General features: G+C 36.1%; 1 protein-coding gene across 1 annotated transcript in view; it reads left to right on the top strand.

The window, feature by feature from the left end:
• Nucleotides 1-5330, top strand: part of SNTG2 (syntrophin gamma 2) — a 208223-nt gene extending 202893 nt beyond the window's left edge. Inside the window, exon 18 of the mRNA XM_062489722.1 lies at nucleotides 5199-5330. Coding sequence (XP_062345706.1) covers nucleotides 5199-5330 — 132 coding nt within the window. The remainder of the gene's footprint in view (nucleotides 1-5198) is intronic.
• The last annotated feature ends 13530 nt before the right edge of the window (nucleotides 5331-18860 follow it).

Genomic DNA, 18860 nt, shown 5'->3' with positions numbered 1-18860 from the left:
TTATTCCTGTGCATTTTAGTTTTAGGTGAACAATTCATTTCTCCATTTTAAAAGTTTTCCGTTGAAAGGAGATAATAAGAAAAATACTCCTTTCAGTCATTTCTCCTTCAGATTCTTCATATTTCCTACAACTTCTTATATTTTCCCACTTTAGTACTTCCCTGAACCTACCCTGCCTTTAATATAGAGAAATTACAAGTAATCTTAGTAAAAATAGATATTCTTCACTCAAATTTTCAAGATTGCTCTAAAAAAAAAGAAAGAAAAAAAAAAGATTCATACTTTCAGGTTTATTTTGATGCTTTTTTTCCCTTTGCCCTACTGTAGCTGTATATCTTGATGGTAAGACTTTTTTCTCAAGCATATTTTAATTGGGCATTTCCTTTTTCTTTTCATCTTACTTAGTCTCAAATATTTGTTGAAGAAAGATAAATCATTATGGTCAATAAAGTATTGTGAGCCACACCAAAGTTTCAACTAGATGTTGCTGGTCTCAAAAATGTCTTGCCTATTACAAGAAGATAACTTAAGAGCCCTGCATATTCTTTTCATCCATTATATGGCAACTAAGCCCTGCTTACTTGCTGAGATATAGAACCAAATTTAGAATTCTGGTTTCCATTTTCACTTCAATAAACCTGGATATCTTTGTTTGGGCTTTTAACCTGAGGAAAAAAAAAGCCACAAAGAAAATAATAATTAAAAAAAAAAAAAATGAAAACCCCACAACTGAAAATAAATCAGTCTGATAGTTCTCCCCTGGTCAACAAATAACAAATAACATACACTGAGGGTTACCAGTGTCCTTAAAGTCATGAAATGCACAGGGCACCATAAACAATCTGTCAGCATCTCCATTATTTACCTTTTATGTGATACAGGCTCATGTCATGTTCAAATAGTGATTCAACAGCTCTCAGAAGTTCTCAATAGAATTGCATGCATGGTAATAATGCAACAGGCCTGTCAAGCTCCTTATATGTAATAAATCCAACTCTTCTAGTGGGTGGATGAAATAAGAACATATATTTTTCTTCCTTGGCTGTGTACATACAGTGAAGGAGGTCAATGCAGTGTGCTAATTTTTTGTATTTTCAGTACCAGCAGGAAGTTTTTCAGTCTTGTCCTCCCACTGCTTTAATCCAATCTTTTGTGTTCTTCTCTCAGTATCTTCCTTCTAGTGCCTTTGTTGTACTTAATCTACTTATTACGGTACATACAGTAAACTGAAAGAGCTTTCATTATTGAAATATTAGAAATGCCCAGATTCTCCTTAAAACCTGACAATCTCAATTAAAGAAGAAAGCAGCAAACTCAGATAAGGAAAGCAAACATAAGAGTGCTGTTAGATGGTATACCACAAATAAAATCATCAGTTACTCATCTGTCTGCCTGGGTACAGAAAAATGTTACTTAAAAAAAAAAATAAACTATCAGAGTAACACATTTGATTGAAAGAAGTACCATTGGTGTTATTTTCTAGGAAGAATTCGTTACATTCCAAAGCTACAGAGGCTACATTTCCACCTATAAAACTGTATTCAAGGTAGCAAATATTGTGTCCCAGTCTTCAGACTATGCAACATCTACATTTTCCCAAGTCAGAAAGCCATCCTTATCTTTTACTAAATCCATATTTTCAAACTAACTTCCAGTCCTCTTCCCCTTTCCCTTTTGTAATCTGTATGCAAGCAAATCCCTATCCCAGTTTATCTTTAAACTATTCCTCATTATCTACAGATATCCTCACTATATACAGATATACAGATTATCTACAGATCTCATTATCTATCTGACTATTTCTTATTATCTACACCTGACTAGCTGGCTGCAGGATTGCAAAGGCAGCCAGCACAGGCATCAAACCTCCTTCAGACACAAAGCTCCACAGCCTTACCCCATTAGTGGCATTCTGGATCAAATACTACTGTGATAAAATGCATTCCTGGGAGCTTCTGGTGCTCAAGATCTCAGAGGAGCCCCACTTTTCTGATACCACCATAGGTGGCCACATCTAACTGAGGCTGGCAAAACAACACCTCCAGAGCTCTGCTCCTGTTTTATGATCGCAGAGGATTGATCATCCCTGCACTAACCTAGCATAAAGTAATGAAGATGTGAGACACAAGAGGTGTGGACAAGCAGGTAAACTGCATGAGGAGTGCTTATATGCGACACATTTTGGTTTTCAGCTTTGTAATGAATTTCAAAATTGGCACCACTCTTGAAAATAATCCAAAAATGGGGGACTTGCAGTATTAACTGCAGAAAATAGTGTTGCTGTCACATAAAACATAGCTTTAGTGTTACTGCTAGTCTTCCACCTCTATGCAGAACATATTTTACAGAAACAAGAGCATATTAGAATTCAAAAGGTTATTCACAACGAATTAGATTACTTCTCTCAGATACAGAGGAATATCTACAGTTTGATTCTTGCTCTGAACTGTGATGGAAACAGAAAGGACTCTGCAGTTGGGACATTGGGAAAGACTGACTCACAGTGGTGAGATATTCCTGTCTTTGCCATTTTCTAAACCCAAAGCCCTTCAAGTAATGTTATTAGAGCAGTCTCAAATCCTGTCTACAGTCTGTGTTAGATTACCTCTGTTTGCTTATCTCCATAAACATTTAAAGATTGGAAGTGCTTAAAGTTGGAGTAATGGGAACTCTGTGAAGGGCTCCCTTCTCTCCATTTGTTTGGCTGTCTGGTCAGTGTGCTGAATGTCAGAACCTAATGTGAAATTGTTGGGTGATTTCAGTTTTCCTGGAGCAAATCTAAGATTAATGGGAATGGTCATATTTTTTAATTTCCTGGTTTTGAAGATGGAATTTCAGTAGATGTAAAACGTGATTGAGCCAAAAATTATGTATTGAGGTGTATATTATCCCATATTTCATAGTTCATTAATAATCATGACTGTGTATATAATTCTAGTTTTATAAAACTCAAATAAAGAGATTTAAATAGTGGCATTGTAGGTTGTTTTTTTTTTTCCCCCGGAAGTATTTATATTAATTTATATTAGTATTTAAAGTCAACATCTGCTGTCAATAAAATGTATTTTAAGAAATCTCCTTCCATTTTTGCTTCTCAAATGTCAGTTCAATTTCATTTAAAATGGAAAAACCAGGAGCTTTTTGTCCCCAGAATTTATGACAAAGATGATATGGGCTTAAACACACTCACACTTTCCTCTGCTCCACTATGGTTTCTCCATCAGTGTCAGTCCCTTCAGGGGTGTTACCTGCTGTGCTATGGAGGACCTCCTACTTCACTGGCCTTGTTACCATTCTGGGGAATTTTCTGCCCTCTCTTATCTATGTTTACCCTGATGCAGCTGTGCCTCCCTGTGGGGCTCAGCCATGCCCAGTGGTGCATTAGTTGGACCTGGTTAGAACCTGTTGTATCTGGCACAGGGCAGCCCTGGCCTCTTCTTGAAGGGGCTGTGCCTGCAGGTCCCTTCACTCCCAAAAATTTCCCAGTTGTGCCCCAAACAGGGTCACAAAATCATGCCCCACAAATACTAGTGAACAATTCATTAGTAGTAGGACCACTTGTGCCCTACCTGGCCTTGGATAGCAAAATGGTGTGATGGTGAGCTTTTCTAGGATAGTACTCTTGAATTCCAAATATTCTGTTCGGGCCAATTTTGTTTAGAACATACTATAAAATCCTGTTACAGGAAAAGCAGAAGTATAGTGCTTTGCTTTTTGCTTAAAAGCAAGCATATGGAGTGTACCTCAACAAACAAGTTAGCCAACAGATTGTTGAAAATAGTCTTCTGTTCAAACCAGAAACTGTCTCAAATGTCCCCACAATATATTTACCAACTGCAGACTTTAGACATAATGGTATCACTTAAACTGAACATGTTTTTTACATTATATTTATTTTATATATTATATTTACATGTCATTATGTCCGACTATCACTTTATTATTCTATGGGTTCATAGGAAAAAGAAAGTTAACTTGTGCACAGAAGATGAAATATGTTGTAAAACGTCAAGCAAATCTGAGAACTGCTTAGCAATAATTCTGCCTTTCTTCGTGAATCAGGGCATTGAATTTCACACCTAGCCATGTTTGTTTCTATCATTAGGGTGTGATGTGACTTCACCTTATCTCTCACCCTGCCTCTGATTTCTCATCTCTGCTTCAGAGGCTGACAAAAGACGTGATCTCCTCACCCTAACCTCCTTGATATCACAGCATCCTCAAACAGCCTTAACTTGTCAGATACCTTAATAATGTTCAACGAGGCCGAGTGCTGAGTCCTGCCCTAGGGTCGCAACAATTCCAGGCAGTACTACAGGCTGGGAGCAGAATGGCTGGAAAGCTGCCCATTGGAAAAGGACCTGGGGGTGCTGGTTGACAGCAGCTGAACATGAGTCAGTGTGTGCCCAGATGGCCAAAAGGTCAATGGAATCCTGGACTGCATCAGCAATAGTGTGGCCAGCAGGACCAGGGCAGGGATTTTCTGTCTGTACTTAGCACTGGTGAGGTCACACCTCGAGTCCTGTGTCCAGTTCTGGGCCCTTCACTTCAAGAAAGGCAACGGAGCTGGTGAAGTGTCAGACAGGCATGACATTTAAAGAGTGGCTGAAGGAGTTGGGGGCGTTTAACCTGAAGAAAAGGAGTCTCAGGGGAGGTCTTACTACTCTAGAACTGCCTGAAACAAGTTATAAGTGATAGGATAAAAGGAAATGTCCTCAGCTTGTGCCAGGGGAAGTTTAGGGTTGTCAAGCATTGGAACAGGCTATGTAGGCAAGTGGCTGAGTCACCATCCCAGGAGGTATGTCAAATGTAGACGTGGCACTTAGGTGGCATGGTTTACTGGTAGACGTGGCAGTGCTGGGTTAATAACTGAACTCAGTGATCTCCACAATCTTTTCCAAGCTTGATTGCAATATTTAAATGTTCTTTCAAGTTGGCTGATTTCATTGTACAAGCTGAGTACAAAGTAAACAATAAAGTAGCCCAATAAAAACTGACACGCCACTGCCAGTGAACAAGATATGGATATAGAGTTTTTATTCTTAACAATTTTGACTTCACAGTTTCCTATAAAGATTCAATTTTCATGTTAAGGCCATTATTGTTTTCTTACTACTCTGTTCTGTATTCATGTAAAGTGTTTATAATCCTGAATTAAATTCACATTTTCTCTTTTTTTTTTCTCTTACTTCTTTCAGGAACTTGAATTTCAGGATCTGACGGCAGTTTTACACTGTATTCACTCCTTTATAGCAGCAAAAGTGGCATCTGTGGATCCAGTGTTCATAGACAGTCAGAGTATTGCAAGAAGATACATGTATAGTAACTGATACTAGATTATATGTCGTGACTATGGAAAATAAATTATTTTCTTAACAAAAGTAGTTATTTCATTCACAATATTGCAACTTTGTGATTTTATAAGAAGGTTGTGTTATCTGTAATGCTAAGAATTATCACAACATGATAATTATTTTGAATCTAGGTTAAAAACTAATAAGTCAAACAGTTTGTTATCTTCAGTATTAATCTAAAATTCTAAGTGAATATTCATTCAGTAATATCTGTAGAGTCATTTTAATTTCTGCACTTGTGATGATACATTCTCCCCATTATTAGACAGTAATGTGAAGTAAAATTTGAAAAGTGTATGTCCAAAATTTGGCCTCTAAGTCTGTTTTGAAAAGTGTTGGACATACAGACAATTACTAAAGTCTTCACTGTAGAAAAGAATGAATTATTAAAGACAACTGCTTCTGTAGGAATTGAACTTTCATCTTCCTTCTATACATTTGAAAAATTGTAGTTCCATGGTTGGGCTCTTTCAAGGGCTGAGATTTTAGCTCTTGCAAAACACTAAACACTCTATTTCAGATCTAGGAACATAGTTAAACACACACTTGGCTCTAAGAATACTCAGTAGCCCCAGTGAATGTGCATGGTAATGTTAAGTGTGTATTTAAGTATCATGGTAAATCAACTATGAAGAGTTTTAGACTCAGTTAAGAAGCCTGACTATAGACACTTAGTCTTAAGAAACTTGCCACAGGGTTTTCTTATCTTTTAATAAAGCTTCCATGACCCATTCACTTATTCGTTCATAGATTGGTTTGATGCCTATCCTTTGATCTGTAATGATCTGTATGCTTGCAAACAGCTTTCATTTGGAGGAACATGTTTCCAACATATGGTGAATGTAACAAAACATTAATATTTTTCTGGGACATCTGCCTGTTTTTGCTATAGCTTTAACCTTAACTTATATTCAAGTAAAGTGCATTTTTTTCCTTGCCGAGGAAACAATATCATTTTACTTTTGACATATGCCTAATCTTCCTTCTGAAATCATAATCTTAAATGGACAGATAATTATTTCTGCTATTGAAAAAAAATATTAAAAAATAAGCCACTTTAGTCTTAGGGCATATTCCCTGTAAGTCATACCAAATGTTGCAGGTTTTTGTGTTAGAAGCTTCAGTTTTTCTCACTTGTACTTTTGAGGCAGCATCAAGAAAATAAAACAATCAAAATCAAACAAGCAGACTATCTTCAGTAGATGCCAAGGAAAAGGAGTGATTTCATCAAAGTCTTCCCTAAATTTTAGGAAGCTTGTAAGGTGTCCTGCTAAAGGTATAGCCTAAAGTTACTGTATCGTAACAAAAAGGTCGGTGCCCTTAAAAGATCTCAAGTGAGGAGTGTTTTACATAAACTCAGTGCTTAGTTTAGTCAGCTAAATTCTCTCCTTCAGGTCTTAAGATGTCTCAGCAGACTGCAGTGGGGCACTTACTTCAAAGAGATGCTTCTCTGTCCACCCAAAGCTTGGGCACAAATAAAGTGGCTAATGCAGGTGATTTAATCCTGCCAGTAGGATTACTTGTTTCTAAGTGTTATCTATAGAGAAATTAATTTGGACACTGCAGACTCTGCTTGTAATTCCAGTGTTGTTTAGGGTTCCAGTGTTGCTTTCAATGAGGCATAGTAGGACTGCTAATTCCTGGTAAAACAATATTTATCAAATGTGAAACATATTTTTATTATTTTAAGATAAATCTTTACAGCCATTATTGTATTTTTGGCATACATAATCTAAATTTTGTAATAATTTTATTTCAAGAAAATAATCTAAAAACTTTTCTTTTTCAAACTTGCATTTATTGAAAATGTTTCATTTAATTCTCAACTTTATTTTTTATTTTCAGCTCATTATATTTACTGAGATTTTAACATTCACAAATTATTAACATTAGCATATCTTTCTTACAACCAAGGTTCAGTTTATTAGCATAACTAATTAGAAACATCACAGTTTCTGTAGGATGAGGAATTGTGGAATTAATTGAGTTTTTCTTTTCCTAATATTTTCTCATAGACAAAGTTTGGTACTAACATGGTAGTTACAGTAGAAAACTGTACCAGCTAGCACGGAACAGGTACTACAGTCAGACATCTAGACTTAATGTTTTAAGAATCACGTGATTATAAACTGACATATCTCTCCAAATATTGTAATAAAACCTTAAAATAAATTGCACCTAATTTCTTAAGCAATCTTTCATTTCTGTGGAAAAGTTCTGCAATTCAAAAAGAGCATTATTGATTTTTTTTTTCCCAAAGCAGCTGGATGTTGCACTTTTTCATTATCATTTTCAAATCTCTTATAGAAAGTTGCTTATGCTGATTTTATGTAATTTTGTTATTTGTGTAATGGAATTTCTAAATTCATTTAGTCTTTTTATGAGTTTCTGTTTTTGCAAGACAGTAGTTTTCTTCTGTTTGTCCAAATCAATCTCAAGGAATACTAGAGAAAAAATTCTTATAAACTCACCCTCTGCAATCCAGCATTGTGTTTTAGAAATACTTCTCCAGACATATTTTTTAATGAGGAACTTTATTTATTTACTTTAATGAGGATCCCTGTTAGCTCACTTTCTTTTTCCTTTCACATTCTGCAACAGTCTCAAGGCAGTAAATAAAGCCAATTTTGAGGAATTTGCCAGAGCCTGGGAAAACGTAATGGCTTGCTAGTTACTCAGCTGTTATATAAGCTGTGTAGGACTTCCATAGCACTTTTCATTTCTTAGTCATATACCTCATATTTAAAAATGTTTCACTCCCAGTTTGTTCAGTTCCTTATGTTTCTTTGTCAAATTTTTAATTGTCAGTAAAGCATCTTAGTTTGTCATTGCATTCAGAATGTGGATCTTACATCATGCCTATATTTTTCGTTGTCAAAGTTTTTGAGTATTTGCACCACATTTCGGCTCACTAAATACCTCAAAATAGGAAAATAGAAAGACTCACAAATAGATCTTCTGGTAGATACCTTCCACAGTCACCCCTCGGGATTACCAGGCTGAGGCAGAGGACACTTGCTTTAGGCATTCCAAATGCCAAATATTTAATTTCTAATGAGATTTTAAAATGAATTTTAATATTCTTTGCTACATACTTGTGATATATTAAGCTTTAGTCTTACTACCTCATTATGTATTTGTGTATAGTTTTCCTTTATTTTTTCTAGGGAGACAAAGGTGCACCAGAATTGAATGTGGAGTAGGAAAAGACAAGCATTTGCTAAAGCAGCACCATGAACAGCAGACTGGGAAAGGAAGCATACAAATACATATTTATAAAATTGGGCCCCATCACACAATCAAGATAGCTGCTTGTGATTAGAAATGAGTAAAAAGAGGACAGTTTCTGTGTGTCCAAATTATCTTTATGCCTTTATTTAAACTCAGGATTTGATTAAAAGGCTAAAAATAACCCCATCTACAAACATGATTTTGAGCAAATGGGTAGTACTGTTGATTTAAATTAGAACAAAGCTCATCCATGACTTATAAATTAAGGAGTGGTACAACCTGGATTTAGGCACAGGACTTGTATCATACTGATGATTTGTTAGTATAATTTCTGGCATTTTTTGCTCTAACATGATTAAAATGGGCTGAAAAAATCCTATTCACAATCAAGTTAAGTGACCTCAACTCTGTTCTCAGTGCATGACTTGGTTGTGCTACCTTGTTGAAAACACCAAAGCATTTAATAGAGGGAATGTGGCCAGGCTGTGCCAGATGGCCTCAGGGATAAAAAACAAGCCCCAGCAATTTTATTTATAAATTTAGATGTTACCAGAGCATTTCAATGACTTAATCTGACCTATAATATTTTTGGGGTTTTTTTTTGTTGTTTTTTTTTTCCACCTGTAATAATAAAGCCTGGGAGGTTGAGGCTGTGCTGATCCAAAGCTCAAGTTGTAGAAATCTGACTAACTTCTTCTAAGGTTAGGATCTTAGAAAAACTATTTCAAAATTATTCTCAACCTTGAGCCAGTAGGCCTGAAGCTTAAAAAAATAATTTTCTGGGGTAGGAAGATTAAGTTCTGACAAATTTTGCAACCATTAATCTAAAATCCTGTATTATATCTGAACTACATTAATCCATAAGTAATTTCAGACAAGGCATGCCTTTTCCATAAAACCTTTAATGTGTAGTCTGATCTTTTTAGTGGCCTAAGCAGAATTTAAAACTGTCTGAATTTCTTTTTAAGTACATCTCCATAAATGCTCCTATCAAAATATTGTCAGTATCCTATAACACTTTCCTGCCCACCTGAGTATCTCCTCTGTCACAGTGCTCCAAGTGAGGTGTGTATAATGGCAATACAATTTTTCTGCTTTTTGTTTACTTCTGTGGTTGGTTTTGTTTTGATGTAGTTTGCCTGTGTACTCCAGTAAGCATTTCCAGAGCAGAGAGGGTGAATGTTAGGAAGGAAGCACTATTTCTCCACACTCTCATGAGAGGCAAAATGGTGATTTCTATCCCTCTTTCCTGTGCACGAGAAATGGCACAAAGCACAAAGCAAAACTGAAAACAGAGGATGAACGGACAGACAGACAGATGGTGAAATCTTAAAAAGCTTCTTCACTTGGGTATGCAAGCTAAAAATACGTTTTGGAACTCATTTGATTCATTTTTGGAACTTCATCGGGAAATACATTTTTCGGTGTAGTTCTCTTACTTTGATTTGCTATTCATTGAGTTATGGATGCTGAAGAGTTAAAGACTGCAAAAAAAATGTAAAATGTATAATATAATCGTGGGGGTTTTTTAACCTATGCCTCAAAAATGTTTAGGTACTTTTGTGCTGAAGCATGTAGAGAAGCAATTATCTTATGTGAACTAAAGACCTTGTAGTAAATTTATTAAGTGCAAAACAGACTTGTGTAGCATGCAAGATGAAATCAAATATGTATTCTAGTATGGTTGAACCACAAAAATTCTTAAGTAAACTATTTTTATGAAATTTGAAGTTATCAAATTCTATGGGTGTAAGCCAAAATCCGCTGCTGTTTTAAGTCCCAGCAAATTATACAGGACTTTGCCTGAAACAAAGATACACAATTTTAAATAATAAACAGAAGAACAAAAATGCTTTTCTTTTCTAATATTCCCTCGATGCACAGCTGCATACATGTTCACTTAAAGGTTCCATTTCTACTGAAAAAACTGCTGACTTTTCAGCAGGGAATCAAAATCAGAACTATTTGGGCTGAAAGCTGTAGTCTTTTGAAAGCTGTCATAATGTTGAACAGCATGCCCTGTACAAGTTGCGCTTATTCCGACCTCAAGTTTAAATGGACCACAGACTTTTTTATCAATGCAAAGGCATGATCTATTGTGCAAGTCTACAAATCAGGAGTTGTGAGTGGCAGAAGCATCTGAGGTGCATAGATCTCTAGGTTTGCAAGACAACGAAGCAGGGAAAGGAACTTAAAAGTAAGAACTTAATTTTTCTTTTCTCACTACCAATTATTCTTGGAGCATTTTTTCTGTTATATTTCTAGGCTGACTGTTTTTTACAAGTCTCTAAATTGCCAACTATGATAGAACTGTCATACTTAATGCTTATTCATTAATTATTGTAGAAAATACGTGTCCGGTCTGTGTTAATCATCTGGTCTCAACCCTAACCAGTGGGTAGAAATTGGGAAATCCAAGGAGTGCTTTATTCATTCCTGTAATAGATGCCTAAAAACAGTGGATTGAATAATGTTCTGAGAAGGCATCTTTCTCCATCAACAAGCTATATTACCACACAGATTTTTGACAGCTCAATTTTCTATAGATAGGTTTAATATCAGATTTTTGTACCAATACATTAAAAAGTATCAATCATGAGCAACGTTGCAGGATTATAAGAATAAAATAAAACAATCCTGAAGTGAGTGAAATTTAAATTAGAAGTTTGTCATCCCATTGAATTGGCAGAGGAGAGGGAAGAAAAGGTCTTAGCCTCTTTTTCCAGCTCACAGTTACTATGTGGGGCTTAGTAGAAAATATTTCTAAATAAGACAGTAGAAATTGTATTAATTCATAGATGAGTCCTATGTCTCAAGGGATACACTGACTCTTGGAACACAAAGCAGCTCATTAAAAAAAATATTAGTGACATTCTACTGTGTCTTTAAGCACTTTGTTCAATTAACATTCAGAACAGAGCTAAATTACTACTCTACAACATCCATAAGCAGAGTACATAATCAGATCACTGTTTTCTTTTTGCACAGAAGATAGACAAGTATTCCCTTGTGGAGTGAATATGAGTATAAATTGGTTTTAGGGATAAAACTTTCCCTGCGTTTTAAAGTAGAAGTCCTTTACTGAGCCAGTGTGTTTTGTTCCTGGATAACACTGGAAAAAACTGCTTCTTAAATTTTTCACACTAACGCTTGGAAAAGAGCTATGATTTGCATGTCTTGTACTCTCACTATGTTTGTAGCTTCTACAAAAGCCCCAGCAGTTTCTAGCACACATCATGGTGCTTGAGATATATTGATGCTTTCACAGATATCAAAAGTTCATGGGAAAGGAAATGTGTGCAGCCAGAGAGAAGTAGGCAACAGTAACATGCAAATGACGGCAGAGCTGAATGTCATAGACATTTCCGTGCTTCAGTTCTTCATTCCAGTCAATGATTTGTATCAGCATTTGTAGTGTTATTAGAGATTTATTTCTCCCCATCGCTGGGATATTCATAGCAAGATGAAAAGTAATCATATTCATAACCAAACATATTTAATTTGCTTTTTATCTTCCCTTGGACCAAGGCACCCTGGAATTTCAGTTAATTCACTCCACACAGTAGGAAAAAATGCTCTTATGACAGCATCAGATTCTGGGTTCCTGGTCACTTACATAGAGTTCATTTCTTCCCAGTCCTGCAAATAATCTCTCTTAGTTTATTTGCTCATTGTGTTATTTTGCACTTTAGAATTTTACTAATATCTCAAAATACTCTCAATATTATTTTGTTTCATTATAATTCTATTTCTATTATAATTCTAATTCTATAAAGCCAAGTGCTTCTAATGCCTTTTGTTGCCACATTAACCATTTCTATTCCCTTGATTTTTTTTCATTTCCTTTTAATTTCATAATAAGTTTCTCACTCAGTGTTTTATATCCTGTAGAGAAATATCTGCAATTGCAATCAGGAAATTATCCCTAAAAAGAGAGTTTCTGAATGCTCATCTGAAAAAGATGTAAACAAAGTTTCTCTGCTTTAATAATGACTTTTTTTTACTGATTTTCTTGGAAAAATATATAGTTCAGTCTTTTCTGGTATGTCATAGCAAACACTGCAGTGTAGTAGGTCTTTGCCATCCTAATTATTATACAACCTTCAACACTATATGCCTTTCATCAGTAGTAAATTCATTTATATGGCATGCTCTCATGATTTTACTTAATCTGTCTTAAAGATACTTAGGTTTTCTGTTTGTTGATTTTTTTATTATTATTTAAATGGCATGGCCAGTCACCAAGTGGTTCCTTTCACTCAGAATTGCTTATCTCCTCTGCCTTAAAAAAAAAATATTTGAGATGACTGATATTTTTGTTTTGCAACAATACAGGCAAGTAGGTAAGGTATAGATGTTGTTTTTTTTTCAATTATTTGCAATAACAGTCTATTCTCTACCATCCAAAGCTGCACCACTTTTTCAATAAGCTGAAAATACCTTTGTGGTAAACTGCGTCTAAGAGCGAGTCCCATTTTTGACTAATGTTTGCTAATCAGTTTCTTCATTTTTATTGGTGCATTTTAATCTGCAATAAACAGTACCCTTAGATTTATCATACCACTTCCATTTCATCAAGGTCATTTTTCTGAAAGATTACATGTCATGTTCATTTGTCCCAGCTCTTTCAAAAAAAATCAATCAAGCTTTTTTCTTTTACAGGTACATTCTCATCTCTTGGTCTGAAAAAATTCAATTGACTGAAAAAAATCTCTGTAGTTGTTGTCTAACAATTTGCTTCATTGATGCTACTTTTTCTCTCAATTTTCTTTTTTTTATTTTTTGCTTTTGACAAAAAATTAAAAGAAAGATATATTTGGAATTTTTAGTTGCATGTTCAATCTTATTGTTCTTTTTCCTTTATTCCTTTTTAATTCTGACATTCAAAACACACATAGAATTATGTCACTGTAGCAGGCAAACATGCCATCCAAAATAAAAAGTTAAGAATCCAAACTGTATGAAATAACCTCATGAGTACATACATGGGCAGATTACTGTACACCATTGTTTGACACCAGAATTTGAAAATTGCCAGAATTGTGTGCAGCTCTACTTTTATTATCTGAACTAGAAATAAAATTGCAACTGAGGAAGTGGGTGCTTCATTAAACATTGCAAAAACTAGGAGCATTTATATAACATAAGAAACAGGGAACATTTCGGTATCAGCCATGTGGATGTTTTTTATATTAAAATGTTTTGCAAACCACATGGACATAACTACCAATTTGTGTCTGGCTGGTTTTTATCACTTAGAAAAACCAGAAAACAGTAAAAAATACATAGGAAGAAATTTTCCAGACTAATTCAACTTTTCCAAAATTTTCTTGTGTAGACAGACATCTTGTCTATGTCATTTTAAAGCATCCTATACCAGACTTTAAAAGTGAACTCTAGTACGTGATAATATAACCCAGCAGCATTCACTATGTGCTACTTGCAATTTGCAGACTGTAGGATTTTCCATCAAAGAACAACTTCCATTTAACAAAAAATAAGCAGATGACGTATTTTAAACACCCACAAAAAGGATACAGAGCTTTTAACCAGGGTAAGGTAGAGTCGTAGAGTCATCAATATAGGCAGAGATTCCCAGATCATCAAGCCCAACCACCCACCCAAAACTACCACTGCCACCACTAAACCACATCACCCAGCTCCAGGTCCAGATGCCTCTTATGAACACCTCCAGGGATGGTGACTCCATCATCTCCCTGGGCAAGCTATTCCAGTACCTGGCCACCGTTACAGTGACATTTCTTTTCTAATATCTAATCTGAATGTCACCTCCCTCAGCTTAAGGTCATTTCCTCTTGTCTTCTCACTGCAGGCACAACAGAAGTGACCAACCCCCATGTCACTGCAACCTCTTTTCAGGGAGCTGGAGAGAGCAATGAGGTCCCCTCTGAGCCTCCTCTTCTGGAGACTAAACAAACCCATCTCCCTCAGCAGGGACATGTCCCTCGCAGAACGTGTTCTCTAGTCCTTTCATGAGTCTTGTTCCCTTCTCTGGACATGCCAGTACCTTAATGTCCTCTGTGAAGTGAGTGGCCCAAAACTGGACACAATACTCAAGGTACTCATCAATTCTGAGTACAGGGGGATAATTGCTACCCTGGCCCTACTGGCCACGCTATTGCTGATGCAGGCCAGGATTCCATTGGCCTTTTGGATCTGGCTCATGTTCATCTGGCTGTTGACCAGCACCTCTAAGTCCCTTTCTGCTAACAGCTCTCAAGCCACTCCTCCTACAGCTTGTAGCACTGCAAGGTGTTGTGTTCCCAGCACAGGACTCTTCACCTTATTGAACCTCCTACAGTTGTCCTCAGTCCATCGATAGAATCTGTCCAGGTCTCTCTGTAGAGCCTTTCTGCCTTCCTCAGTCAGATCAATGTTTCCTCCCACCCATCTTGGTATCATCTACAAATTTACTGAGGGTGCACTCAAGCCCAATGTTCAGCATTTCAATAAAGATGTTAAACAGGACCAGCCCCAATACTGAGCTCTGGGGAACACTACTAGTGACAGCTGCCAACTGGATTTAGCTCAACTCACCACAGCTCTGGGCCTGGCCAGCCAGTCAGTTTTTAATCTTTGAAGAGCCTACCCATCCAAGCTGCCAGCAGCCAATATTTCTAAGAGGATGCTTTGGGAGATAATGTCAAACACTTCACTGAAATCTAGATAGACTACATTCATGGCCTTTCCCTCATCAATTAAGCAGGTCACTTTGTCATAGGAGGGCATCAGGTTGGTCAAGCAAGGCCTTCCTTAAGTGTTGATAAAACTGTAGTTCCTCTGTGAACTCTAGTTACTGAAAACAGTGAGAATCCAAACTGTTAAATGTCCTTGGGGTTTTCTTCATAGGAAGCTCAAGAAACAGAGTTCCATAATCAACTTCTCCTTGCTGAGCAGATCTTGCAGTGGGAAATAGGTCTAGCTATTCTAGAATTATGTATAAGTGATTATTTAGACCACCTTAAACAAAAAATGCTAACATCTACTCACACTGGGCACACATTTTTAATTCCTAAGCCTTCACAGTTTTTTACTGAGCATATTTAGGTTAATAACTCCAGCCAGCTGGGAGTTTGCATATAAATGATTATTGTGCCTCAGTTGATGAGTGGAAGTCATCATTAAGCTGTAATAGCTTGATGACCTATGGTTACTTATCTGTGGATCTACCCTTGGACTTCTCAGGTCAAATAGATTAGCCACACTAGAAGTGTGCTTCAGTGGAGGGTTTGAAATTAAAATAAAAATATAAGAAACTTTCTGCAAAATATTCTTAGTGTGGTGAGAGCAAGCAAGTAGTTGCATTAAGAGTAGAAGAAAATAAGCACACTTGATGTACTTGAAATCCATCTTTATGTTTTTTAACTCTAAGGTTTTCTAATCATATCAAAATCAGCCATTTGTTTTGTACTCATGACAACATAATTATGCAGTGTAGGAAAGTCATACTTTAAGTTGTAGTATTGTCACTTTTTCAAATGTGAGAAGTCATTCAGAGCATCTGTTTGTTCAGATGCATCATTGCTTGTGTTGCTCTCTTTAAATGCATGCCTGACTCATTTGTGTTGTTATCCAGAGCCATTGTCACTTACTCCTGGAGGCCCTTCATCCTGTACATTCCTTGCACTGCCATGTCAGAAAGCAGAACCACAATTTCTTATATGCGTTTTGTCTCAGACTTTTGAAAGTGAGGATGTTTTTTGTTTAGACCTTGAATAAAAATGCTTTCCTTCCTTAAATCAAAACTGAAACAAACAAAAAAAGCAAATATCATTTTCCAAACCAAATTATTTCTATTTGTTTAAAAGCTATCTTAAAGGGGGGAAAAACCTTTAATTTAGTACAATGTTCCTAAATATTTTCTGTGTTCCCCCGAGCCTCCACAAATTAGTCAAATGGGATTACAAGCAGTTTAAAAGTGCTAGCAAGCACGTGTGGCCTCAGCCTGCCTTCTACACACACAGGGTGAAACAAAGGTATGACTCTCAACTGTTAGTACTGTTACTAGGAGAACACAGATAATATTTTTAGAGAAACATATACTAATTTGATGATTTTTTCCTTGTACTTTTTTTGTTCATCTATTCTTAACTTCTGTTGTTGGCTTCTTTTCCTAGTTGAGCTGTTCTGCCTCCACGAAAAAAAAACAAAAAACAAAAAACCCCAAAAAATAGTTTTTCTGATACTGATATGCTAACATTAATTATAATATTAATTATAAGCTGAATTTGGAGTAGTACTTACTGGGATGAATTAACAAAGAATATTTCCATGCATCCCAGCACAAGTGTTGTGCATCTGGCAATACCTCCCAAGCAGCAATCATTCTGCCCAAATCCAGACAGCAGAGACTTGAGGCTCTGGGATCCAGCACTTGGGGAATTCTCAGCCTGTTAGTTTTCCTGCCACCATGCTTCATTTCAGAAAATAGGCCCTGGATTATAAAGATGTTTCCAAGTTCTTCTGAATAGCAGCAGAGCTTTAGTGGTAACCAGTCAGAAACAGAGAAATACCCTTATTTCATAAAAAATTCCCATACTGCAGATCAGGGCAGAAGCAATCACTGCTGTGAAGTACTAAAAATGAGCAGTGCCTGAATCAACTCTTTCTCCTTGTGTTCCCTGATCTTCTTGATTCCATATGATTCCATGATTTTAGCTGAGTGTACTCAGTTTTTTCATCACCATGATGATCACAGAACCCACCACTGAAAATGGTTGAAAATGGTGCCTGTTCATGGCAAAGACATAGAGCTGGACCAATTCACTGCCTAGAATTTGTGCAGTTGTCTCTTGTTCACTTGTAAAGGCAACAATGGGTTAATTTAAGTATATAAAAAGAGACCAGTCTACTGGAGTGACTTTTTCTTTTGTTTAACATTTAATATTTACTCTTTTTTTGTGAGAAAAGAGTAGTTGTGATGCAATATGTGATTACAGTCATAAAGGTGAAACTTATGTAAAAACCATCTTTGTTGTAAATGACAGAGCTGCATTCACAAGGCTCTTGTCTGTAGAACACAAAGCTCTGCAAAAGAACATATATGTGCTTCTAACTACCTTTTATGCTGTTGAAATATTTTCTTTGTGCCATAGCTGTGGAAGTGTTTGAAATAAAGAGCAGCACCACATAAACAATTAGGTACAGCACTGATACTTTAAAATAATTTTAAATAATAATTCAGTGGTGGGGCAAAATAGGTTTAAACTATAAAGGCACTCTCTCAAATTAAAAACTTGGCATGTGAGCAGAAAACATACAAACAAAAAAAGAAAACTAGTGAGCTCAACTGGAACAGCATGGAACCAGGCACTTGGGAATAGGCTGAGTCCAGAGAAGCTGTTATGCAGACCAGAGTAGGCAGCATACACAGCTGCAAATGTGGAGAGCAGGAAAAGAGAGTTCAACAATTACTTGCACAGTGTGAGCAGAAATACTGCTCAATTGCTATGGAACAGTGGTCCTATTTTGCAAGTGCAAATCACACAAGAGGTACTTTCTGTACCTCTTCTTGAAGTGTGTAAATATATAACTCACTGCCCTCAGATTATAATGTTAATTATGCCTTTTGGAGAAAATTATGAACATTTTCTCAGAGGATGCAATTCCATTCTCCAAGAGGGCAATTCACTGATGGTCACTGCAAATGTTCTCATGTCTTTCCCCTGCATTCACTGTTCCCATGGCAGGTGTCTGTTCACTAGATGTATTTCTGCCATTTACTGTATTTTTTCACTGAGCATCCTTGAGTGGTTGGATATTTTTCGTATCTTATCTAGTGCCTCTGGAAATCAAAATTTGTGTTCTCCTAATCAATTTAATCAAAGTTTCTCAGTTACAACCAATATTTTGGAATTCTTAAATCTCTCAAAGACAGATGGAAATGGGAGTTTTAGCCGTATTTGGAATTTTCTGATAGCTTACTGTATTGACAGTACAAAACATCAGTTATTTCAAATTTTTACATTGATGTGACATTATCAGATGTACATAAATTATTAATTATTCATGCTTGTTGCTTTGTCTTTATCCCATTACATGAAAAAATTGAATATTTGTTATATAAGCCAGGATTGTTTTTAAATAAGGGAATAGCAATCTATGATGATAGATGATCAGATCTGTATTTATCTTTGTATACACTGGAAAGTAAATTTAAAAAAAAGAAACATTTTGCAATTAGAAATGTAGAAATATGACCAATGACTTTCGTTGATAGAGATAACAATCTATAAATCACTTATGATTCTAAGC

Source organism: Cinclus cinclus, chromosome 3 (assembly GCF_963662255.1).
Source record: "Cinclus cinclus chromosome 3, bCinCin1.1, whole genome shotgun sequence".
Lineage (NCBI taxonomy): Eukaryota > Metazoa > Chordata > Aves > Passeriformes > Cinclidae > Cinclus > Cinclus cinclus.
This window is presented reverse-complemented; position numbering and strand designations above follow the sequence as displayed.